Source organism: Mustelus asterias, chromosome 12 (genome assembly GCF_964213995.1).
Source record: "Mustelus asterias chromosome 12, sMusAst1.hap1.1, whole genome shotgun sequence".
Classification (NCBI taxonomy): Eukaryota; Metazoa; Chordata; class Chondrichthyes; order Carcharhiniformes; family Triakidae; genus Mustelus; species Mustelus asterias.
This window is the reverse complement of record NC_135812.1, coordinates 57403505-57429614: the sequence shown is the minus strand read 5'-3', so window position 1 is coordinate 57429614 and position 26110 is coordinate 57403505. Positions and strand designations below refer to the sequence as shown.

General features: G+C 46.0%; 1 protein-coding gene across 3 annotated transcripts in view; it reads left to right on the top strand.

Annotated features, from left to right (window-relative positions):
* The window catches only part of galk1 (galactokinase 1), a 36536-nt gene that overhangs the window by 6495 nt on the left and 3931 nt on the right, over positions 1-26110 (top strand). For all 3 annotated transcript variants that reach the window (XM_078225263.1, XM_078225264.1, XM_078225265.1), the window contains exons 3-7: positions 5564-5683; positions 9252-9387; positions 18643-18824; positions 23157-23307; positions 24713-24875. In XM_078225263.1, the coding sequence (XP_078081389.1) occupies positions 5564-5683; positions 9252-9387; positions 18643-18824; positions 23157-23307; positions 24713-24875 (752 nt within the window). The remainder of the gene's footprint in view (positions 1-5563; positions 5684-9251; positions 9388-18642; positions 18825-23156; positions 23308-24712; positions 24876-26110) is intronic.

The window sequence follows — 26110 nt, the reverse complement described above, 5'->3', positions numbered from 1 at the left end:
GGAACTGTCGAACGATGAGTTGAGCGCATATCCTGTTCTTATGAGGGCATCTTTCAGCGTCTGAAGGTGTCTGTTGCGATCCTCCTCATCCGAGCAGATCCTGTGTATACGGAGGGCTTGTCCGTAGGGGATGGCTTCTTTAACGTGTTTAGGGTGGAAGCTGGAGAAGTGGAGCATCGTGAGGTTATCCGTGGGCTTGCGGTACAGTGAGGTGCTGAGGTGACCGTCCTTAATGGAGATACGTGTGTCCAAGAATGCAACCGATTTTGGAGAGTAGTCCATGGTGAGTCTGATGGTGGAATGGAACTTGTTGAGGCCATCCCCACACCCCCACTTCTTGCCTTCAAACAACCGCACAACCTCAAACAGGGCGGCACGGTAGCACAGTGGTTAGCACTGCTGCTTCACAGCTCCAGGGTCCCGGGTTCGATTCCCGGCTCGGGTCACTGTCTGTGTGGAGTTTGCACATTCTCCTCGTGTCTGCGTGGGTTTCCTCCGGGTGCTCCGGTTTCCTCCCACAGTCCAAAGATGTGCGGGTTAGGTTGATTGGCCAGGTTAAAATTGTCCCTGAGATGCGTAGTTAGAGGGATTAGCGGGTAAATGTGTGGGGGTAGGGCCTGGGTGGGATTGTGGTCGGTGCAGACTCGATGGGCCGAATGGCCTCCTTCTGCACTGTAGAGTTTCTATGATTTCTATGATTCTATGATGTCATCATATAGTTGTTTCAGTGATTGTTCACCATGAGTCCAAAGGAAGAAAATGTCATCGATGTATCTAGTGTCTAGCATTGGTTGAAGGTCCTGTGCGGTGAAGAAGTCTTGTTTGAACCTGTTCATGAAGATGTTGGCATATTGAGGTGCGAATTTGGTCCCCATGGCTGTTCCATATGTCTGGATGAAGAACTGATTGTTGAAGGTGAAGACATTGTGGTCCAGGATGAAGCGGATGAGTTGTAAAATTGCATTTGGAAACTGGCAGTTGTCGGCGCTGAGCACTGAGGCCGTTGCAGCAATGCCATCATCGTGGGGGATGCTGGTGTAGAGTGCCGAGACATCCATTGTGACGAGGAGTGCTCCTGGTTCAACTGCTCCATGTGTGCCGAGTTTCTGTAGGAAGTCCGTAGTGTCGCGACAAAAGCTGGGGGTTCTTTGTACAATGGGTTTCAGGATGCCCTCGACATAGCCGGAGAGGTCCTTGCACAGCCTCCCATTGCTCGATACGATGGGACGGCCGGGTGTGTTTGCCTTGTGGTATCTTCGGGAGGCAGTAGAGATCTCCAACGCGGGGAGTACGTGGGATGAGGGTATTCCCACGGACCTTGAGGGAAGCTAGTGTTGAACTTGCAGGGGCCCTGGTAGACATATTTAAAATGTCAGTATTCACGGGGGAGGTGCCGGATGATTGGAGGGTGGCTCGTGTTGTTCCGTTGTTTAAAAAAGGTTCCAAAAGAAATCCGGGAAATTATAGGCCAGTAAGTTTGACGTCGGTGGTGGGCAAGTTATTGGAAGGTGTGATAAAGGATAGGATCTACAAATATTTGGATAGACAGGGACTTATTAGGGAGAGTCAACATGGCTTTGTGCGTGGTAGGTCATATTTGACCAATCTATTAGAGTTTTTCGAGGAGGTTACCAGGAAAGTGGATGAAGGGAAGGCGGTGGATGTTGTCTACCTGGATTTAAGCAAGGCCTTTGACAAGGTCCCTCATGGGAGGTTAGTTAGGAAGGTTCAGTCGCTGGGTATACATGGGGAGGTAGTAAATTGGACTAGGCACTGGCTCAATGGAAGAACACTGGAAGAAGCCAGAGAGTGGTTGTGGAGGATTGCTTCTGAGTGGAGGCCTGTGACTAGTGGTGTGCCACAGGGATCAGTGTTGGGTCCATTGTTGTTTGTCATCCATATCAATGATCTGGATGATAATGTGGTAAATTGGATCAGCAAATTTGCTGATGATACAAAGATTGGAGGTGTAGTGGACAGTGAGGAAGGTTTTCAAAGCTTGCAGAGGGATTTGGACCAACTAGAAAAATGGGCTGAAAAATGGCAAATGGAATTTAACGCAGACAAGTGTGAGATATTGCACTTTGGAAGGACAAACCAAAGTAGAACGTACAGGGTAAATGGTAGGACTCTGAAGAGTGCAGTTGAACAGAGGGATCTGGGAATACAGGTACAGAATTCCCTAAAAGTGACGTCACAGGTGGATAGGGTCGTAAAGAGTGCTTTTGGTACATTGGCCTTTATAAATCGGAGTATCGAGTCTAAAAGTTGGAGTGTTATGGTAAAGTTATATAAGGCATTGGTGAGGCCAAATTTAGAGTATTGTGTACAGTTTTGGTCACCTAGTTACAGGAAGGATGTAAATAAGGTTGAAAGAGTACAGAGAAGGTTCACAAGGATGTTGCCGGGTCTTGAGAAGCTGAGTTACAGAGAGAGATTGAATAGGTTGCGACTTTATTCCCTGGAGTGTAGAAGATTGAGGGGAGATTTGATAGAGGTGTATTAGATTTTGATGGGTATAGATAGAGTGAATGCAAGCAGGCTTTTTCCGCTGAGGCTAGGGGAGAAAATAACCAGAGGGCATGGGTTAAGGGTGAAAGGAGAAAGGTTTAAAGGGAATATTAGGGGGGGCTTCTTCACGCAGAGAGTGGTGGGAGTGTGGAATGAGCTGCCGGATAAAGTGGTAAATGCTTTTAACATTTAACATTTTTAACATTTAAGAAAAACTTGGACGGGTTCATGGATGGGAGGGGTGTGGAGGGATATGGTCCAAGTGCAGGTCAGTGGGACTAGGCAAAAACTGGTTCGGCTCAGACAAGAAGGGCCAAAAGGCCTGTTTCTGAGCTGTAATTTTCTATGGTTCTGTGAGAGCACGGAGGGTGCTCTGAAGGTCCAGATCAAAGCTCTTGATCAGACTGTTGAGTTGACGGGTGTGTTCTTTGGTCGGATCTGCGGGTAACTGTCTGTAGTGTTCCTCGTTGTTCAGTTGTCGGTACACTTCTTTGCAGTAATCCGTTCTGTTCAGTATGACGATAGCCCCTCCTTTGTCTGCTGGTTTGATGACAATGTTGCGGTTGGTCTTGAGAGCGTGGATGGCGTTGCGTTGTGCTTGGGTGATGTTCGGGGCTGTCTTGTGAGTGCGGCTGATGAATTTGGTGTTGACGCACCTCCTGATGACTTGGGCATACATGTCAAGTCGAGGGCATCGGCCTTCCGGAGGAGTCCAATTCGACTCTTTCCCCTTCGGATGCACTGCGGATCTCTCTGTCGGCTGTTCCGGTTCATTGGCTGTCTCATTGTGTTCGCTGTTGGCCTCTTGGGGTTTGTGGAAGAACTCCCGCCTTCAACGTGTCATTGATGAAGACGAACATCTCGCCAAGGCCATCCTCACTTCTTGCCTTCAAACAACTGCACAACCTCAAACAGACCATTGTCCGCAGCAAACTACCCAGCCTTCAGGAGAACAGTGACCATGACACCCCACAACCCTGCCACAGCAACCTCTGCAAGACATGCCGGATCATCGACACAGATGCCATCATCTCACGTGAGAACACCATCTACCAGGTACACGGTACATACTCTTGCAACTTGGCCAACGTTGTCTACCTGATACGCTGCAGGAAAGGATATCCCGAGGCATGGTACATTGGGGAAACCATGCAGACGCTACGACAACGGATGAATGAACACCGCTTGACAATCACCAGGCAAGACTGTTCCCTTCCTGTTGGGGAGCACTTCAGCGGTCACGGGCATTCGGCCTCTGATCTTCGCGTAAGCGTTCTCCAAGGCGGCCTTCACGACACACGACAGCGCAGAGTCGCTGAGCAGAAACTGATAGCCAAGTTCCATGAGGACGGCCTAAACCGGGATGTTGGATTTATGTCACATTATCAGTAACCCCCACAGCTTGCCTGGACTTGCAGAATCTCACTGGCTGTCCTGTCTGGAGACAATACACATCTCTTTAACCTGTGCTTAATGCTCTCTCCACTCACATTGTTTGTACCTTTAAGACTTGATTATCTGTAAAGACTGCATTCCAATCATTATTCTGTAAATTGAGTTTGTGTCTTTATATGCCCTGTTTGTGAGCAGATCTCCCACTCCACCTGACGAAGGAGCAGCGCTCTGAAAGCCAGTGGCATTTGCTCCCAAATAAACCTGTTGGACTTTAACCTGGTGTTGTTAAACTTCTGACCGGGTGCTTGGCCAGAGGTAAGACTTTCCCCTTGGCTCCATGCATTTCCAATTGGCTGCCATGGGACAGTAGCGATTAGTACAAAGAAAATTACAGCTCAGGAACAGGCCCTTTGGCCCTCCAAACCTGCACCGACCATGTTACCCAACTGAAGTAAAACCTCCTACGCTTCCGGTGACCATATCCCTTTATTCCCATCCTATTCAGGTATTTGTCAAGACGCCCTTTAAAACTCACTATCGTATCTGCTTCCACTGCCTCCCCCGGCAATGAGTTCCAGGCACTCACCACCCTCTGTGTAAAAAATCTGCCTCGTACATCTCCTTTAAACCTTGCCCCTCACACCTTAAACCTGTGCCCCCTAGTAATTGACACTTCCACCCTGGGAAAAAGCTTCTGACTATCCAAGTTGCTGTTGTGGGCTTTTCCCGACTGTGTTCTGCCAGGCGGGCAGTTTTCACTTTTCTTGCCTTTATTGGTATTGACTGCGATCCTTAGTGAATGGTTTGCAGACTGCTACCGCCATGTATTAATATCATGCCCAGGCTCTGGGTACCTTTTGATAGAGAGTTGGAAATTATTACAAATGAGCAATAATTGACTATTTACACTATTATAGAGACAGACTTTACCAGGATTCTATTAGAATCTCCTTTTTTCCAGTTACCTATGATCTGTCAGCACTGATGATGCACTCTAGCTAATTAAGCCTTTATACTACAAAACCTATCTCTTTGATCAAGATTTTCGTCGCCTGTTCCAATATCTCCTTGTGTACCTCAATGTCAAATTTTGTTTAAATCATCCACGGAAAGTTTTATTGCATTAAAAATGCTATGTAGATGCCAGCTGATGTTGGTGATGAAGTTCAAATGTTTCTTGCACATTTTTGAGGTGAAGATGAGAGAAGATGAAGTTTCTGCTCCCTGTTGGGTGAAAATGATTACACTGATTGTGGGTGTTGCTAACAGTGAGAGTGTTCAAACCTGCAGCTTACAGCTTATTAACCATTCCTAAACTCCCAGCAATCAGCCTGCCTCCAGATACAGGCTTTCCCTGGCATTAGGAGAGAGCTACAAACTGTAGATCTGAAATGTTACAAAGGTACAATACCCATCTACTTGTCAATCTGTCTATCACTTGTTTTCTACCTCATTGTTTATAATTGCAGGTTAGTAGATATTTTCTGTATAATTTCTCATTATGGAGTGTTACCAGGTAGAATATAATTAGCATTTTGAGATACATCAGGGTCATTACTTGTAGTTCAGTAGATTTATTTAACTGTACAGTATGGTTTTTTGAGTATTTTTCCTGGTCCTCTCACCAATATGGATTTTTTTGTGTTGTATCCGGTAGCGGGCCCACTCCCTGGATTTAAGGCGGTGATGGCAAGTAATGTCCCAATAGGAGGAGGACTGTCCAGTTCGGCATCTTTAGAAGTGGCTATGTACACCTTCCTACAGCAAATTTGTCCAGGTGAGTGAGGCGAGCTGCTTTTTAAAGGGAAAATGATTGCATCTCTGCTGTACCTCATTGCTTCTTCCACTCCCTCAAAGGTTTAATGAAGAAAGACTGTCTGGATTACTTGGTGCTCTCTGGCCCAACTGTTCAGTTTTCACAGTGGAGGCATTCAAATGGCTGTACAATTTCATTGCTCTGTGAATTTCCCTGGTGCCTAATCTACCCTGTTCGACAACAATCACAGAGCTGGAATGGTGATTGTTCCAAGGTCTTGGTCTGGATCATCCTACAGCCCTGGCTGGATAGTGGTCATGATACTGGGCTGGCAAGTCAAAGGTCAGGGGTTCAAATCCCACTAACACAAGTTGTTCAATTTGCAGGCACATTATCCAAACTCCAGCTGTCGAAAAACTGGAATTGTCTGAAACTTGGACATTTTTTCTTGGGAGGTCTGGGCACAGCCCCGGAACAGAGTAATCACAGGATTGAAGAGGATTGAGTTGATCCCAGAGGATGGGCCTTGACAATATTCCAGCAATAGTACTGAAGACTTGTGCTCCACAACCTGCCACACTGCTAGTCAAGCTATTCCAGCACAGCTACAACACTGGCTTTTATCCAGCAATATGGAAAATTCCATAAAAAAACAGGGCAAATCCAACCCAGCCAATTACTACCCCATCAGTCTGCTCTCAATCACTAAAGTGATGGAAGGGGGTCATCAACAATGCTATCAAACGGTACTTGCTGAACAATAACCTGCTCAATATGGGTTCTGCCAGACTCATTTGACTCCTGACCTAATTACAGCCTTAGTTCAAAGAGGGACAAAAGATCTGAACTGGTGAGGCGAGAGTGACTGCCCTTGACATCAGAGCAAAAAAGGTGTCAAGTATGAGAAGGGAGGTGGTCAATGCAGGACTGAGGGTGTTGTACCTAAATACACGCAGTATACGGAACAAGGTAAATGAGCTTGTTGCGCACGTTGAAATTGGCCGGTACGATGTGGGCATCACAGAGACGTGGCTGCAAGGGGATGAGGCTTGGGATCTAAATATCCAAGGATATGTGTCCTATCGAAAGGATAGGCAATGGGCAAAAGGGGGTGGGATTGCATGGCTAGTAAGGAATTAAGTTAAATCGATAGCAAGAAGCAACATAGGATCAGAAGGCACAGAATCTCTATGGGTAGAGTTGAGGAATCGCAAAGATAAAAAGACCCCCTCATTCGTCTGAACTCCAGCGAAAACAACCCTAATCCAGTCAATCATACATCAATCCCGCCGTCCCCGGAATTAGCTTGGTAAACCTTCGTTGCACTCCCTCGAGAGCAAGAACATCCTTCCTCAGAAAAGGAGATCAAAACTGCACTCAATACTCTAGGTGTGGCCTCACCAAGGCTCTTATAATTGCAACAATATATCCATGCTCCTGTACTCACAATCTTTTGCAATGAAGGCCAACATACCATTTGCCTTCTTTACCGCCTGCTGCACCTGCATGCTTACCTTCAGTGACTGGTGCACAAGGACACCAAGTTCCTGCTGCACACTCCCCTCTCCCAATTTACAGCCATTCAGGTAGTAATCTGTCGCCTTGATTTTGCTTCCAAAGTGAATAACCTCACATTTATCCAAATTATACTGCATCAGCCATTGATTAGCCCATTCACCCAACCTGTCCAGATCATTCTGAAGGACCTCTGCATCCTTGTCACAGTTCACCCTCCCAGCCAACTTGGTATCATCTGCAAACTTCGAGATGTTACATTTTGTTCCCTCATCCAAATCATTAATATATATTGTGAATAGCTGGGGTCCCAGCACCGATCCCTGTGGCACCCCACTAGTTACTGCTTGTCAATTTGAAAAGCACCCATTAATTCCTATTCTTTGTTTCTCTCTGCCAACTAGTTTTCTATCCACCTCAATACAGTTCCCCCAATCCCACACGCTTTAATCTTGCACGATAATCTCTTATGTGGGACTTTGTCAAATCATAGAAATAGAAATCATAGAAACCCTACAGTGCAGAAGGAGGCCATTCGGCCCATCGAGTCTGCACCGACCACAATCCCACCCAGGCCCTACCCCCACATATTTACCCACTAATCCCTCTAACCTATGCATCTCAGGACTCTAAGGGGCAATTTTTAACCTGGCCAATCAACCTAACCTGCACATCTTTGGACTGTGGGAGGAAACCCACGCAGACACGAGGAGAATGTGCAAACTCCACATAGACAGTGACCCGAGCCGGGAATTGAACCCAGGACCCTGGAGCTGTGAAGCAGCAGTGCTAACCACTGTGCTACCGTGCCGCCCATGCTTTCTGAAAGTCCAAATATACCACATCGACTGGCTCCCCCTTGTCCACTCTACTACTTATATCTTCAAAGAATTCCAACAGATTTGTCAATGCTTCAGTTGGTAAAGACAATCAATAAATAAGCTTCGGTCCAATTCCTGATCTATGTTAAATCAGCTCATCGCGGAAGGCGTTGTTATATACAATTGCACTCAGGACTCCTGACTATAGAGCAAACATTCAATGGAGTGCTGTGCTGTGCGTTGATGTACGTACATCTGTATTTCCAAGTAGATTCTTCTAGGTGATGAATTGAATGCTTCTGTGGTAGGCAGTAAAATCTGATGGGATGGTTTTCATGTGATGAGAAAACAAAGACAGCGCTAAACAAATATAAATGCAATTTATTTCCTTCTGCAGCAAGGTCTGCCCAGTGAACTACCGGACAGAGCATCAGCACATTTTTCCGAAGCTCGAGTAATAGATAGTAACAACTAGGATTTTAGTGATGTGAATGATAGTTACCGCCTTTTAATATTTAACAGTAACTTTCCTGTGCTACAATCAGTCATACACACTGATGGGTAATCCCATGGTCTCAGTCCTGAGGCTGCGAGGTTCTGGATATTGGGACTTTGTAATTCAATAAATCTGGCTGGCACATGACAAATTAATCACGAATGTGGCTGGAATTTTCTAAAAAACCCAACTAGTTCACAAATGTTCTTCTGGGAATGGACCTGCCTCTCATACCACTACACATGACTCTATAGTTGACTTTTAGTGTCCTCATACTTAGCCTTAGTTGTTCAGGCAGTTAGTGATGGGCAAGTGGGATGGACCTTACCAACGGCAGCCATGTGCAAGTTTGCTGTGGGTGGGGAAAACAATGTTTCTTATTGTCTAGTTCAAAGGGCACTGCTTTAAACTCTGGCATTGGCTTTGGGGGACAGGCCTGGCAAGTGTGGCACTATTTTGGAATGGTGGAGAAGGGATGTTGAGGATTGCAGTGATGTAGAATCTGTGAATGGGAAGCATGTCACAGAGGAACACAGGAGCAGGAGTTAGCTATTGGCCCATCGAGCCTGCTCCACCATTCAAACTGATCATGCCTGATTAACTACATCAATGCCATTTGCGTCACTATCCCCATAATCCTTGACTAATAAATAAACTTTCAAAAAGTTAGTATGCAGGAAGAACACATCTTGGTGTTGGGCAGCACAGTGCATATTCTGCAACGCTAATGACCATGTTTCAAATTTCTGATCATCAGACGATGGGAATTTATTGGAAAAGGCCCTGGCCTGTCAGAAAGCTGAGCATACGTTTGCCGGCATGCCCTGTGGAATCATGGACCAGTTCATTTCGGTGATGGGGAAAAAGGATCACGCCTTGCTTATTGACTGCAGGTGAGGCAAGGAAGGAGTGCGCCCCTGCTGAGAATGGTCTAATCTGTGTGGCTCTGATAGCAGCTATGGCTCAGTGATAGTAATCTCATCCCTGAGTCAGAAGGTTTTGGCTTCAAGCCCCTCTCCAGAAATTCTAGCATAAAATCTAAGCTGACACACCAGTTTAATACTGACGGAGCACTGTACTGTTTGATTTTAGATATTAAACCAAGATTCTCTCTGCCCCCTCAGAAGGCTGGCGGAGCTAATTCAAGATGGCTCCTGGATCGTCAGTTCCCCAGGAAACTCCTAGCTGTCTGTCCTTGGCTGTCTGCTGCCATACTCTTGCTGTTTCTCCAACAAGCTCCTCTCTCACACTATTAAAGTTTCCCTGGCTGTAATAGTGGGAGTATTTTTACCCTAGCTGCCAATGCTTATGCTGCAACTATGGCTACACTTGACTTTCTTCACCGGATAATGGATCTGTTCTCAAATTTGGTTTCCAGATTCCTAGACTTCTCTAGACATCAAGATGACGCATCTGCACTGGACTATCCAGGATGATGTTCTCAGACTCAGCTGCTGTGCCTGTTGCTTCAGTTTAAAACTGATGTTTCCCCCACACACACCTACATCCACCTACACACCCACACCCACACATCTTTATCTCCTGATGGGCCCTCTGATTTTAACTCTGGATTCCCTCCAATAGTCTCTTCTCTATTCCCGGCACGCGCATGTAACTGAAATTTTCCCGTATTCGTTCGCCTCCACGTTTTGACTGCCATGCCACACTCAAGCCCACTTTTTCTAACTTATTTTTGATAGATACCTCTCTCCTTTAGTCTCTTTTTTCATTTCTCTCCTCTTAGATGCTCGGCAGTGTCAAGTCCTTACCCAGTCCTGTGGAATTACTACTCATTTGCTGCTATCCCAGGTTTCACTCCCTCTTAAAGAAGTCTACAGCTTCCCTATCTGCCTCCGAGGGTCAATACTCTCCAACTCACTGCTTAAGAGCAGTAACTCCAACTGCCCCATCCTATTCTCTCAGCAATCTTCCCACTCACTGGGGGCTAACCATCCCAACCTCCTTCCGATGCAGCGTACTCCTATCAGTACTGACCCAGTGAACCACATCATTAGATCTCCACTCCTCTCTGTCTCTCCTGGGTGTCCCTTTCATTTGTGAACAAGACCCTTGCCATCCATTACCTCAGTGCGGATGATGGCACCAACACCAAGGCCTTTGTGGAGACCTGGCTGAGGGTGGTAACACCCTCTCTCTAAAAGAAGCCTCCTTCACGTGGCTATACCTTTCACCGCTTGCCCCATCTGGCACATTGCTATGGTGGGGTTGCTCTGACCACCAAATCGCCCCTATTCTACCTCATTCCAGGATTCTTGCCTCTCATTCAAAATTCTTGTTAAATGACATAAAAAATTTCTTCACTAAGATACCTTCACTGCTTTTCTCCTTCAGTCTCAGATCCAAGGTGATTTACAGGAACATTATCAAGCTAAATTGGGCATTGAGCAACAGGAGGAGATAATAGGTCAGATAACCAAAAGCTTGGTCGTAGAGGTAAGGAGTGTCTTAAAGCAGACAGTAGACATGATTGCCAATGCTGGAGAGCTTTAAATTGGACGAGCATAGATATCTCAGAGTTTTGGGGTGGAGATTAGAGAGGGAGGAGAGAGGCTGTGGGGGGATTTCAGAACAAGGATGAAAATCTTAAAATTTAATCCTGGTTAAGCAATCAGCAAGCTCAGGGATGATGAACAAACAGGACTTGATGCGGGTTTTGATGTAGGGAGTAGAGTTTTGGATGACCTTAACATTGTGGAATATAGAAGGAATATAGAAGCAAATCAGCCAGGGCATACATGGAACTAATTAGACCCATGAGTGAGGGTTTCAGCAAAAGGGCAGCTGTGGCAAAGCTGGAGTGAGGCAGTGTTATGGAAGTGGCCTGAAGGAAACATGGGAAGTGGCAGAAGCAGCTGGAGAGATGGTCTCCTTCTTCAAAGAAATACAGCTGGTCTCAGAACAGGACGGGACATGCCAGAGTTCACTCACTCGAGAGCCAAACAGTACCAAAGTAATTTCAAGTCTTGCAGCATATTAAATTAGTGGATGAGGGATTATCCAATAGGAGAGCTGCAGGATTTTTAATAAGGCATTTAGAAAGTTCCACATGTGAGGCTTTTCTAGTTGATTAATGTTCCTGGCTGGAGCTTTGAGGTACAGTGATGTTCTGTGTATGGTTAGTGATTTTTTTCAATCACTCATTTTCTTTGTGTTTGATCTTTCATTCCTGAAAGCTCTGTCTCTGTCCCATTTCTTCCCGCAGACTATGTTGACCTCTAGTGGCAATGGGACAATACTACAGTAAGAAGTCTCACGACACCAGGTTAAAGTCCAACAGGTTTATTTGGTAGCACAAGCCACTAGCTTTCAGAGTGCTGCTCCTTCATCAGGTGAGTGGGAATTCTGTTCACAAACAGGGCATATAAAGACACAAACTCAATTTACAAGATAATGGTTGGAATGCGAGTCTTTACAGGTAACCAAGTCTTAAAGGTACAGACAATGTGAGTGGAGAGAGGGTTAAGCACAGGTTAAAGAGATGTGTATTGTCTCCAGCCAGGACAGTTAGTGAGATTTTGCAAGCTCAGGCAAGTTGTGGGGGTTACAGATAGTGTGACATGAACCTAAGATCCCAGTTGAGGCCGTCCTCATGCGTGCAGAACTTGGGTTTCAGTCTCTGCTCAGCGACTTTGTGTTGTTGTGTGTCATGAAGGCCGCCTTGGAGAATGCTTACCCGAAGATCAGAGGCCGAATGCCCCTGACCACTGAAGTGTTCCCCAACAGGAAGAGAACACTCTTGCCTGGTGATTAAGCGTTCTCTAAGGCGGCCTTCATGATACACAACAACGCAGAGTCGCTGAGCAGAGACTGATAGCCAAGTTCCGCACACATGAGGACGGCCTCAACCGGGATCTTGGGTTCATGTCACACTATCTGTAACCCCCACAACTTGACTGGGCTTGCAAAATCTCACTAACTGTCCTGTCTGGAGCAATACACATCTCTTTAACCTGTGCTCAACGCTCTTTCCACTCACATTGTCTGTACCTTTAAGACTTGATTAGCTGTAAAGACTCGCATTCCAACCATTATTCTGTAAATTGAGTTTGTGTCTTTATATGCCCTGTTTGTGAACAGAACTCCCACTCACCTGACGAAGGGGCAGCGCTCCGAAAGCTAGTGGCTTTTGCTACCAAATAAACCTGTTGGACTTTAACCTGGTGTTGTGAGACTTCTTACTGTGTTTACCCCTGTCCAACGCCGGCATCTCCACAACAATGCTACAGAACAGGGATCTGGGTGTTCTTGTACATTAACATGCAGATATGCCAAGCAAGTAGTATGCTAGTCTTTATTACAAAGAATTGGGGTATGCGAGTAAATAAGTCTTACTGCAATCATCCAGGGCTTTGGTGAGAATTACAGTTTAGTCTTTGCTAAGGAAGGATATCGTTGTCTTAGAGGGAGTACAATGAAGGTTCATCAGACTGATTCCTGAGATGAGGGGATTTACCTGTGAGGAGAGATTGGATAGACTAGACCTTTAATCCCTAGAATTTAGCAGAATGAAAGGTAGGCCTCATCTTAAGTTGCCTGATGGGGTAAATGTTTGGAGGATGTTTCCCCTGGCTGATGTATCCAGAACTAGTTACAGTCTCAGAATAAAGGGTCAGCAATTTAGGACTGAGATGAGGAGACATTTCTTTATTCAAAGGTTCTGAACCTTTGGAATTCTGTACCTGAGAGACTACTGAGAATAATTTGATTTTTGGATACTAAGGGAATGGAGTGATATGCAGATGGGCCGGACAGTGTTAGTTGTGGTAGAAGATCAGCATGATTCAGGAAAAGGACATCTGGACCCAATCTTGACATCCTCTACCCCTAGTCGCCATACTCCGGCGCCTGTTTGGTACACTGAAGGAGAATTTAGCACAGCCAATGCACTTAATAAGCATGTCTTTCAGACTGCAGGAGGAAACTGGAGCATCTGGAGGAAACCCACGCAGACACGGGGAGAATGTGCAAACTTTGCACAGACAGTGACCCAAGCCAGGAATCGAACTCGGGTCCAGCAGTGCTTGCCACTGTGCTGCCTAAAATTTCCCCTGTTACTGACTGGTCTATAATTCCCTGTTTTCTCTCTGCCTCCCTTTTTAAATAGTGGAGATATATTAGCTACCCTCCAATCTTTGTTTCCTGTCTGGCAACCAGTTTTCTATCCATCTCCGTACACTACTCCCAATCCCATGTGTTTTAATTTTACACGGTGCTTTGTGAAAAGCCTTCTGAAAGTCCAAATAAACCATATCCACTGGTTCCCACTCATTAACTCTACTAGTTGCTCGTCGAAGCATTCCAGTAGATTTCAATCATAGAATCCCTGCACTGCAAAAGGAGGCCATTTGATCCATCGAGTCTGCACTGACTCTCAGGCCCTCATCCCGACCCTATAACCCTGCGCATTTACCATGGCTAATTCACTCAACCTTTGGACTGTGGGAAGAAACCCATGCAGACACGGGGAGAACATGCAAACTTCGCGCAATCACCCAAGCCAGAAATCGAACCCGGGTCCTTGACACTGAGAGGCAGCAGTGTTAACTACTGTGCCACTGTGCCGCAGGTTTGTAAGGCATGATTTCCCATTCGTAAGTCCATGCTGGCTCTGTCTGATTCTGTCACTGTTTTCCCAAATGCTCTGCTGTAAAATTCTTGATAATGGAATCTAGAATTTTCCCCGCTACCGATATCAGGCTGTCTGGTCTATAATTCCCTGTTTTCTCCTTGCCTCTGTTTTTAAATAGTGGAGATATATTAGCTACCCTCCAATCTTTAGGAACTGTTCCAGAATTTATTGAATTTTGGAAGATGACCAGCATCCACTGTTTCTAGGGCCACTTCCTTAAATACTCTGGGATGTAGATTATCAGGCCATGGGGATTTGGGTCTTGAATCCCATCAATTTCCCCAACACCATTTCTCTACTCATACTAATTTCCTTCAGTTCCTCCCTCTCACTAAACCTGTGTTTCCCAGCATTTCTGGTACATTATTTGTGTTCTCCTTTGTGAAGACAGATCCAAAGTATGTTCGGGCGGCACGGTAGCACAGTGGTTAGCACTGCTGCTTCACAGCTCCAGAGACCTGGGTTCGATTCCCGGCTTGGGTCACTGCCTGTGTGGAGTTTGCACATTCTCCTCGTGTCTGCGTGGGTTTCCTCCGGGTGCTCCGGTTTCCTCCCACAGTCCAAAGATGTGCAGGTTAGGTTGATTGGTCATACTAAAAATTGCCCTTAGTGTCCTGAGATGTGTAGGTTAAAGGGATTAGTGGGTAAATATGTAGGGATATGGGGGTAGGGCCTGGGTGGGATTGTGGTCGGTGCAGACTCGATGGGCCGAATGGCCTCCTTCTGCACTGTAGGGTTTCTATGATTTCTATGTATTTAGTTGGTCAGCTATTTCTTTGTCCTCCATTATAAATTCCTCTGTTTCTGACTGTAAGGAAACTAAGTTTGTTTTCACCAATCTTTTTCTCCTCACATATCTATAGAAATCTTTACAGTCAGTTTTTATGTTCCCTGCACACTTATCCTCGTACTGCATTTTCCCCTCCTTAATCAATTGCTTCATCTCACTTTGGTGTATTTTAAATTGCTCCCAATGTTTTTTCAGACAGGAATGAACAATTGTTGCAGTTCAGCCATGCGCTCCTTGAATGTTTGCATTGCCTTTCCATAGTCATCCCTTTAAGTAATGTTTCCCAATCTATCATAGTTAATTCGTACCTCATACCATCGTAGTTTCCTTTATTAAGATTCAGGACCCTAGTCTCAGAATCAACTATGTCACTCTCCATCTTGATGAAAAATTCTATCATTTTATGGTCACTCAAGGGGCCACGCCAAGGGGCCTTCCACAACTAGATTGCCAATTATTCCTTTCTCATTACACAATACCCAGTCTAGGATGGCCTGCTGTCTAGTTGGTTCCTCAATGTATTGGTCTGGAAAACCATCCTGTGTTTACTCCAGGGGTTCCTCCTCTACGGTATTGTGACTAATTTGATTTGCTCAATCTGTATGCAGATTAAAATCACCCATAATTACAGATGAGAATTACAAATACAGAGAGAAATCTTTGTATCCTCACTGGCTACAGGGGAGGTCCCAGAGGATTGGAGAAGAGCCAATGTAGTTCCTTTGTTTAAGAAGGGTAGCAAGAATAATCCAGGTAATTACAGGCCGCTGAGCCTTACATCAGTGGTAGGGAAATTATTGGAGAGGATTCTTCGAGACAGGATTTATTCCCACTTGGAAATAAGTGGACATATTAGTGAGAGGCAACATGGTTTTGTGAAGGGGAGGTCATGTCTCACGAACTTGATCGAGTTTTTCGAGGAAGTGACGAAGATGATTGATGAGGGTAGGGCAGTGGATGTTGTCTTCATGGACTTCAGTAAGACCTTTGACAAGGTCCCTCATGGCAGACTGGTGCAGAAGGTGAAGTCGCATGGGATCAGAGGTGAGCTTGCAAGGTGGCTACAAAACTGGCTCGGTCAAAGAAGACAGAGGGTAGCAGTGGAAAGATGCGTTTCTGAATGGAGGGCTGTGACAAGTGGTGTTCCTCAGAGATCAGTGCTGGGACCTTTGCTGTTTGTAATATATATAAATGATTTGGAGGAAAATGTAACTGGATTGATTAGTAAGTTTGCGGACGACACAAAGGTTGGTGGATTTGCGGATAGCAATGAGGACCATCAGAGGATACAGCAGGATATAGATCAGTTGGAGACTTGGGCGGAGAGATGGCAGATGGAGTTTAATCCAGACAAATGTGAGGTAATGCATTTTGGAAGGTCTAATACAGATAGGAAATATACAGTAAATGGCAGAACCCTTAGGAGTATTGATAGGCAAAGGGATCTGGGTGTACAGGTACACAGGTCACAAAGTGGCAATGCAGGTGGAGAAGGTAGTGAAGAAGGCATACGGCATGCTTGCCTTCATCGGCCGGGGTATTGAGTTTAAAAATTGGCAAGTCATGTTGACGCTTTATAGAACCTTAGTGAGGCCGCTCTTGGAATATAGTGTTCAATTCTGGTCGTCACACTACCAGAAGGATGTGGAGGCTTTGGAGAGGGTACAGAAAAGATTTACCAGGATGTTGCCTGGCATGGAGGGCATTAGCTATGAGGAGAGGTTGGAGAAACTTGGTTTGTTCTCACTGGAGCGACGGAGGTTGACGGGAGACCTAATAGAAGTCTACAAGATTATGAGAGGCATGGACAGAGTGGATAGTCAGAAGCTTTTTCCCAGGGTGGAAGAGTCAATTACATGGGGGCATAGGTTTAAGGTGCGAGGGGCAAGTTTTAAAAGAGATGTACGAGGCAGATATTTTACACAGAGTAGTGGGTGCCTGGAACTCGTTGCCGGGGGAGGTGGTGGAAGCGGATACGGTAGTGACTTTTAAGGGGCGTCTTGACAAGTACATGAGTGAGATGGGAATAGAGGGATATGGTCCCCGGAAGTGTAGGGGGTTTTAGTTAAGTCGGACAGCATGGTCGGTGCAGGCTTGGAGGGCCGAAGGACCTGTTCCTGTGCTGTAATTTTCTTTGTTCCTTTATTGTACGCATCTCTAATTTCCTGTTTAATGTCATTCCCAACATCACCACTACTTTGGGGGTCTATATACAACCCCTACTAATGTTTTTTTGCCCCTTGGTGTTTCTTAGCTCTACCCATACAGATTCCACATTGTTGGAGTGAATATCCTTCCTCAATATGATAATTTCGTCTTTAACCAGCAATGCGCCTCCACCGCCTTTACCTTTTTGTCTGTCCTTCCTAAATACTGAATACCCCTGGATGTTCAGTTCACATCCCTGGTCACTCTGCAACCATGTCTCCATAATCCCGATTATATTGTCAGGATATGGTCAAGATATATATCAGACTATATCATTCCCGTTTGCATCTATTTGTGCAATTTATTCATCCACTTTATTGTGAATGCTCTGCATATTAAGGCACAAAGCCCCAAGGCTTGTCTTTTTAACACTACTTCTCCCAATTGCATTATTTTTCACTAAGGCCCTGTCTGATACTGGCCCTTGATTTCTCTGCCTATCACTTTTCTTATTCCCTTTTCTGCCTTTTATTCTTGTCCTTGATTCCCCTTCCTCTGACTGCTTTCGTACATTCCCATCTCCCTGCTATTTTAGTTTAAATCCTCACCCACCTTTCTAGCAAATACTACCCCCGGAAAGCAGTCCTGGTTCTGCCCCTGTCCTGTTTGTACTGGTCCCACCTCCCCCAGAACCAGTCCCAATGTCCCAGGAATCTGAAATCCTCCTCCTCGCACCATCTCATCAGCCACATATTCATCCTATCTATCCTGCTGTTTCTACTCTGACTAGCAAGTGGCACAGGTAGTAATCCTGAGATAATTAATTGAGGTCCTAGTTTTCAACTTTCTTCCTAGCTCTCTATATTCTGCTTTTAGGACCACACCCCCTTTTTAACCTGTGTCATTTGTACCAATATGTACAACAACTATTGGCTGTTCGCCCTCCCCTTCCAGAATGTCCTGTAGCCACCTGAGACATCCTTGATCCTAGCATCAGGATGGCAATATACCATCCTGGAGTCTCATTTGAGGCCCCACGAGATTTCTGCACTACCTGTCTAGTTCTCTTTCTCTGCCTGGTAGTCAGCCATTCCCTTCCTGCCTGTGGAGTTTGAGCCTGCAGTGTGACCATCTCTCCATATGTGCTATCCACGATACTCTCAGCCACACGGATGCTCCACAGTGTCCCCAGCTGCTGCTTCAGCTCCGAAACCCAAGGCTTCCAAGAGCTGCAGCTGGAAACACTTCCTGCATACATGTTGGTTCTGGGCATTGGAAATATTCCTGTCTCCTACATAGAACATGCGGAGCACACCAAGGTTTTGCACTTTGCAAACTTTAAATTAAACCTTTTGAGAGATATTCATCAAATAATACCAGTTACTCTAGGGCCTTACTCCCTGGTCCTTGTTGCAACAGACTACAGCCCTACAAACTATAAACCTGACGTCACCTCAGGAGCTCCAAACTTGCGCTGCGCTCTTAGTCTCACTCTTTCTCGTGCTCTTTTATCTCCCGGCTCCTCTGATGGCATTTAACCTCATACTCTTCTAACTTCAGATCTTTGGAAGTGACCCCTGTGCCTCTCACTGACCCCAGCCTGGTGGTCCTGATCACAAACTCCAACGTAAGACACACCCTGACAGGGAGCGAGTACCCAACTCGGCGCAAACAATGCATGGAGGCTGCAAAGGTGCTCAAGAAAGAGAGTCTCCGAGATGTTTCTATGATGGATTTGAAAGGTGAGTATTAGCTTGGCTTTCACATTTTTTTTAACGGTTTTGGGTGTGGGCATATAGATACTGTGGCTGCAGGAGCAAATCAGATAGAGAGAATTTTGTGGCGAGTAACTTACCTCCTGACTTCCCAAAGCCTGTCCACCAACTCGAGGCACAGGTCAGGAGTGTGATTGAATACACTCCACTTGCCTGAATGAGTGCAGCTCCAGAGCTCGAGGCGGCACGGTGGCACACTGGTTAGCACTGCTGCCTCACAGCGCCAGGAACCCAGGTTTGATTCCCAGCTTGGGTCATTGTCTGTGTGGAGTTTGCACATTCTCCCCATTTTTCTATCAGTGATGGACATAATTTGACTGTTTTAATAAGAAAACTCCTATTTTTTTACAAACAAAATGAAGATTTGGATAGATTGCCACAGTCCAAAGATGTGCGGGTTAGGTGGATGGGCCATGCTAAATTGCCCCTTAGTGTCAGGGGGACTAGCTACGGTAAATGCATGGGGTTATGGGGATAGGACCTGGGTGGGATTGTGGTCGGTGCAGACTCGATGGGCCGAATGACCACCTTCTGTACTATAGGATTCTATGATTCTATGAACACTCAAGAAGTTCAACACCATCCAGAACAAAGTAGCCCGGCTTGATTGTCACCCCATCCACCATCTTTAATATTCACTCCCTCCACAATGGCAACCATGTGTACCATCTACACGATGCACTACAGCAACTCATAAAGGCTCCTTCGATAGCACCTTCCAGACCCATGACCGCTACCACCTAGAGAAGGACAAGGGCTACAGATGCATGTGAACATCACCACCTGCAAGTTCCCCTCGAGCCATACCCTGATTTAGAAATATATCTTCATTCCTTCACAGTCGCTGGATCAAAATTCTGAAACTCCCTCCCTAACAACACAGTGGGTGTTCCTTCAACCCGTGGACTGCAGTAGATCAAGAAGGCAGCTCATCACCACCTTCTCAATTGCAATTGGGGATGAACAATAAATGCTGGTATAGCCAGCAATGTCTGCATCCCATGAACAAATGTTTAAGAAGTTGGAGAAGGCATCTCACTGAGAGAAAAAGGAGTACTGCGAGGGGTTGGTTTAAAAAGGGTGGGATGTGTTCTATCATTCTGATTTGATTTATTATTGTCACATATTTAGTATTTAATGAAAAGTATTGTTTCTTGTGCGCTATACAGACAAAGCATACTGTTCATAGAGAAGGAAACAAGAGAGTGCAGAATGTAGTGTTACAGTCGTAGCTAGGATGTAGAGAAAACTCAACTTAATGCGAGATAGGTACATTCAAAAGTCTGATGGCAGCAGGGAAGAAGCAGTTTTCGAGTCGGTTAGTACGTGACATCAGACTTTTGTATCCTTTTCCTAACGGAAGAAGGTGGAAGAGAGAATGTCTGAGGTGTGTGGGTCCCTTAATTATGCTGGCTGCTTTTCCGAGGCAGCGGGAAGTGTAGACCGAGTGAATGGAAGGGAGGTTGGTTTGCGTGATGGATTGGGCTATATTCACGACCCTTTATAGTTTCTTGTGGTCTTGGGCAGAGCAGGAGCCATACCAAGCTGTGATACAATCAGAAAAAATGCCTTCTATGGGGCATCTGTAAAAGTTGGTGAGAATCATAGCAGATATGCCAAATTTCCTTAGTCCTCTGAGAAAGTAGAGGCGTTGGTGAGCTTTCTGAACTATAGTGTCGGCATGGGGGGACCAGGACAGGTTGTTGGTGACCTGGGCACCTAAGAACTTGAAGCTCTCAATCATTTCTACATTGTCCCCATTGATGTAGACGGGGCATGTTCTCCACTATCCTTCCTGAAGCTGATGACAATCTCCTTCGTTTTCTTGATATTGAGGGAGAGATTACTGTCATTGCACCCGTTCACCAGATTCTCTATCTCTTTCCTGTTCTCCATCTCGTCATTGTTTGAGATCCGACCCACTATGATGGTGTCATCAGCAAACTTGAGCATCGAGTTGGAGTGGAATTTGGCCACACAGTAGATGTATATAAAGAGTATAGTAGGGGGCTGAGAACGCAGCTTTGTGGGGCACCGGTGCTGAGGATAATCGTGGAGGAGGTGTTGTTGCCTATCCTTACTGATTGTGGTCTGTGGGTTAGGAAGTTCAGGATCCAGTCACAGAGGGAGGAGCCGAGGCCCAGGCCACAGAGTTTGGAGATGAGTTTCGTAGGAATAATGGTGTTGAAGGCTGAGTTGTAGTCTATGAATAGGTGTCCTTGTTATCTAGGTCTTCCAGGGTTGAGTGCAGGGCCAGGGAGATGGCGTCTGCTGTAGACATGTTTCGACAGTAGGTGAACTGTGGTGGGTTCAGGCAGTCTGGGACGCTGGAGTTGATTCGTGCCATGACTAACCTTTCGAAGCACTTCATAATGATGGATATCAGAGCCACAGGACAATAGTCATTAAGGCACGTTGCTTGGCTTTTCTTTGGTACCGGGATGATGGTCGTCTTCTTGAAGCAGATAGGGACTTCAGATTGGTGTAAAGAAAGGTTGAAGATGTCTATGAATGCCCCTGCCAGCTGATCCGCGCAGGATCTGAGTGCTTGTCTGGATACCCCATCCGGGCCAGTCGCTTTCCATGGGTTGACCTTCGGGAAGGCTGCTCTGACATCTGCAATGGTGACTGGGAAGATCATGGGTGTGTGGGTGAGGTAGTGGTATAACTCAATGGTGCAGAGAGGGAGTGACTCATAAGATACACAATTGATCGATGCTTCACCTTAGCTAGTAATTTCTCTGCCTCTGATAATTAATTGGCTGTAAAGTACTTTGGGACTTGCTGACCTTGTGAAAGGCACACTCCAAACACAAGTCTTTCTTTTTGGACCTGCACTCACTAATCGCCAGAATTTTACTGCCTCGCTCGCCAGAGCAATCAGTGTGGGCAAGGGGCAGACCATGGGAAGGTGGGCAGACCATGGGAAGGTGGGCAGACCATGGGAAGGTCCGCTGACCGCGGGCGGGATTTTATAGTTTCAGGATAAGCGAGGCTGTAAAATCCCACCCATTGTGGTTAGTTATGATTTTAGCTGCCAATTCACATTTCCATCTCTCCGTATTTTCACATTCTGTCCTGATCTGAAATATATCATTTAATGCTTTATCGTAGCTGGGTCAAAATCCTGGAGCTCCCATCCTAATAACACTGAGAGCCCCTTTGCTGCATGAACTTCAGCGGTTCAAGAAGGCAGCTCACCGCCACCTACGCGAAAGCAATTAGAGAAGGGCAAGGTTGAAGGTGTTGCCAGTGACCTCCACATCCCATCAATTAATTTTTTTAAAAACTCGCCATTAACCAAAATCAAACTTATACCTGTTATTTCTATCTCTGGTCCTGAAAGTGCCCTTTGGTTGTCTGACTTAGTGCCACACAGTACATCCCATTTGCTTCACTGGGCCTGGGCCTGTGCTGGTACCAGCTCCATAACCTCCTCTCATACCATTTCTTCCTTTCCCCATTTGTTATAATGCTGTGTTTTCCCACGAGTGTTTATTTGATTAGTTCCTGAAACTACTGGCTGATGTAGCCTCAATAGCCAATTGTGGCAAAGCATTTGGGATTCTTGTAACCCTAGTTAAAGGGCAGCTGGAACGGGAAGAAAGCCAGATCTTGCCTGTAGCGCCTTTCACATTCTCAAGATGCCCCAGAGTGCGTCACAGTCAACGAATCGCTTTTGAAATGCACTCAGTATTGTTTTGTGGCCACTTGTGGCAGCCAGTCTGTAGGCACTGATATCCCACAGTCAGCAGATGTCATTTGATGGTGGTGATTATGGGATTATAGACAGTAATCACCTGAATCCTTCCCTGTAATAATTTGACTGGATTTTTTTTTGTAAATGCTTTCTGAATGTTGAAATGTTTTGTTAGATGCCTTACTGTTCCCTGATTTCCAAAGGAAATGAGCACAGCAAATTGATCTGCATTCTGGTTGTGGGAGCTTGCTGTGCGCAATTTGAGCATCACATTTCTTCGATAACGAAGCTTCATATGCATTTTATTGGCTATAAAGTGCCTTGGGACATCCTGAGGTACATTGTTGAAAAATGCTGCAGAAATGTACTCTTGTTCTTTCCTCCTTGTAATCAGTTTCTACCTCTTGTGCCACCCCACTCTCTCACACCCTCACCCCTTGCTTGTGGTTTCTATCTTCATATCCCTTCACTGCTCACACTTCTCCCTCTCTTGTGCTCTCTTCTCCACTCATGCTTCTCTCTCTCTCCCCTCTTCTCCCCCCCTCCCCCCCCCCCCCCCCCACCCGCTTTTGTATTCATTTTCTGACTCTCATCTACAGCGGCAGAGGCACATCTGGACCCAGAAGTGTATTGCAGGGCTCGTCATGTGATCGGTGAAATCAAACGGACAACTGATGCGGCCAAAGCTCTGTCGTGCAGAGATTACCAGGAGTTTGGGAAGCTAATGGTGCAAAGCCACAATTCACTGAGGTAAATTGGAATGATAGTGTGGAGATGGGGGAGAATGAAGTGAGATAAAGGATACCAATACTGATACAGATATGAAAAATAGCAACCTAGTTTATTTTAATATTCTGTCATATACTTTTTGTGATGCTGTGAATGAATTTCTAATAGCTCCCACTACTACTGTCACCAACAAAGGACCTGTACCCACCCGTACTATGTCCCAGTGTTATACAGCGACACCTGTACCCACCAGTATTGTACCCCAGTGTTATACAGTGAGACCTGTACCTACCAGTACTGTCCTCCAGTATTAGTGACAGACCCATATCCCAGTACTGTACCCCAGTGTTATACAATGACAGACCCGTATCCCCAGTACTGTACCCCAGTGTTATACAGTGACAGACCTGTACCCACCAGTACTGTACCCCAATGTTATACAGTGAGAGACCTGTACCTACCAGTACTGCACCCCAGTGTTATACAGTGACAGGCCCGTCTTCACCAGTACTGTACCCCAGTGTTATACAGTGACAGACCTGTCTCCATCAATACTGTACCCACTGTTATACAGTGACAGGCCCGTCTTCACCAGTACTGTATCCCAGTGTTATACAGTGACAGACCTGTCTCCATCAATACTGTACCCACTGTTATACAGTGATAGGCCTGTACCCACCAGCACTGTACTGGGTGTTATTATTATTTTTCAATCCTGGAGTGTTTGGGAAGCTGGAATATATAATAGCAAGGCCGGGCATTTTTCACTGTGCGTGTGATCAAGGTCACCACGAGATATGAGAATTTCACCGCCATTTGCCAGTGACAGCAATCTGCACACCCAGTTCTGCGTATATACCCAGTGTCAATCCCAGTCCATTGTAAGCCTGGCATTTGATAGTGTGCTGCTGGTTTGATGCTGCCTTGAGTGTACAGCACTGCTGAGTGTTGAAGTTTGATATTCAGAATTAATACGTAACTGTGTACGTTTGGGACTGGACGTCTCCATGAGTCCAACATCATCAACTAATGACCTATGCATATGTCAGACCTTGACATAAATTATATTGGGATTCCAGGTTTAATCTGTGTGTGTGCCATGTGTGGCTTCACTTAGGCTGTTCTGAAAGGTGTACAATAGGCTTCTGCAGTCCTGGATTAGTGAGGGAAAAATCAGAGAGGGTCCTACTTCGAATCACAGACTGGAGCAGCGGGGAGGAAGCTGCATGTGTTTGTGGACATGTGCGAGGGCTCACCTGTCACAGTGACTGAGGATCATCTTGGTACATTATCCAGGCATGGATACCAGGAATGGGGAAAATGTCAACCGTCGGCACCTCGGATTGATATTTTCAGGGTGGAAAGGGAAGAACATTGGAATTAACCAGGATGGTGCTCTCTTCTGTCATGTCCTTCTGTCTTACAGAGATGATTATGAGGTTAGTTGCCCAGAGCTGGATGAGCTGGTTACTGCAGCGATGGATGGTGAGGGGGTCTATGGCAGTCGGATGACTGGAGGAGGTTTTGGTGGCTGTACGGTTACGTTAGTGGATGCTGCAGCTGTGGAAAAAACAATCCAGCGGATTAAGGTAACAATTAAAATTGTTATTAAAAAGCATGAGCTCAAATAAAAACAGAAAATGCTGGATAAAATCAGCAGTCTGGCAGCATCTGTGGAAAGAGGCAGAATGAATGTCTTGGGTCTAAATGACCCTTCTCCAGAACTGGAGAAAGGTAGAAATATATAGAGTTATAGAGGTGCAAAGGGAGCAGAGGAGGTGGGGCAGGAGGGAAGGACAAAGATTGGTTGGAGCAAAGAAGATATTGTCAAAGTTGTCACGGCCATAAGACAATGGGGAATGTTAATGGTGCTTTTAAGGGACGAAGTGTGTTAATGATAGCAAAAGTTGAGATATCAGAATGTGTTAATGGGAGTAAAGGAACAGCTAGGGACACATAGCCATGTGGGCGAGGGGTGACATTCTGTTGGGGCAGGCCAGGGAGCTGAAAAATACTTGACTGGGGCGGCACGGTAGCACAGTGGTTAGCACTGCTGCTTCACAGCTCCAGGGACCTGGGTTCGATTCCCGGCTTGGGTCACTGTCTGTGTGGAGTTTGCACATTCTCCTCGTGTCTGCGTGGGTTTCCTCCGGGTGCTCCGGTTTCCTCCCACAGTCCAAAGATGTGCCGGTTAGGTTGATTGGCCATGCTAAAAATTGCCCTTAGTGTCCTGGGATGTGTAGGTTAGAGGGATTAGTGGGTAAACATGTAGGGATATGGGGGTAGGGCCTGGGTGGGATTGTGGTCGGTGCAGACTCGATGGGCCGAATGGCCTCTTTCTGTACTGTAGGGTTTCCATGATTTCTATGATTGACAACAAGAGGAGGAGTGGTTTGGGTTAAGATGGAGGAGGAAATTCACAATCTGCAGTTGTTAAACTTACTGTTGAGTCCAGAAGGCTGTAACTTGACTAATTGGAAGTTGAAGTGTTGTTATTCCAGTTTGCATTGGGAATCATAGAATCCCTAAAGTGCAGAAGGAAGCCATTCGGTCCATCGATCCTGCGCCAATAACAAAACAGGCCCTAGACTAAATTCAGGGAAGCGCGAGTGGAATGCTGCTTAACCTGAAAGGAGTGTTTGGAGTCTTGGACACTGAGGTAAAGGGGCAGGGGCTACACTTCCTACGGCTGCATGGGAAGGTACTGTGAGAAGGGGATGAAGGGTTCAGGGCGGTGGAAGAGTGGACCAGGGTATCCTGGAGGGGACGGTCTCTGCAGAATGCTGACAGGGAGTAAGGGGAAGATGAGTTTGGTGGAATCATG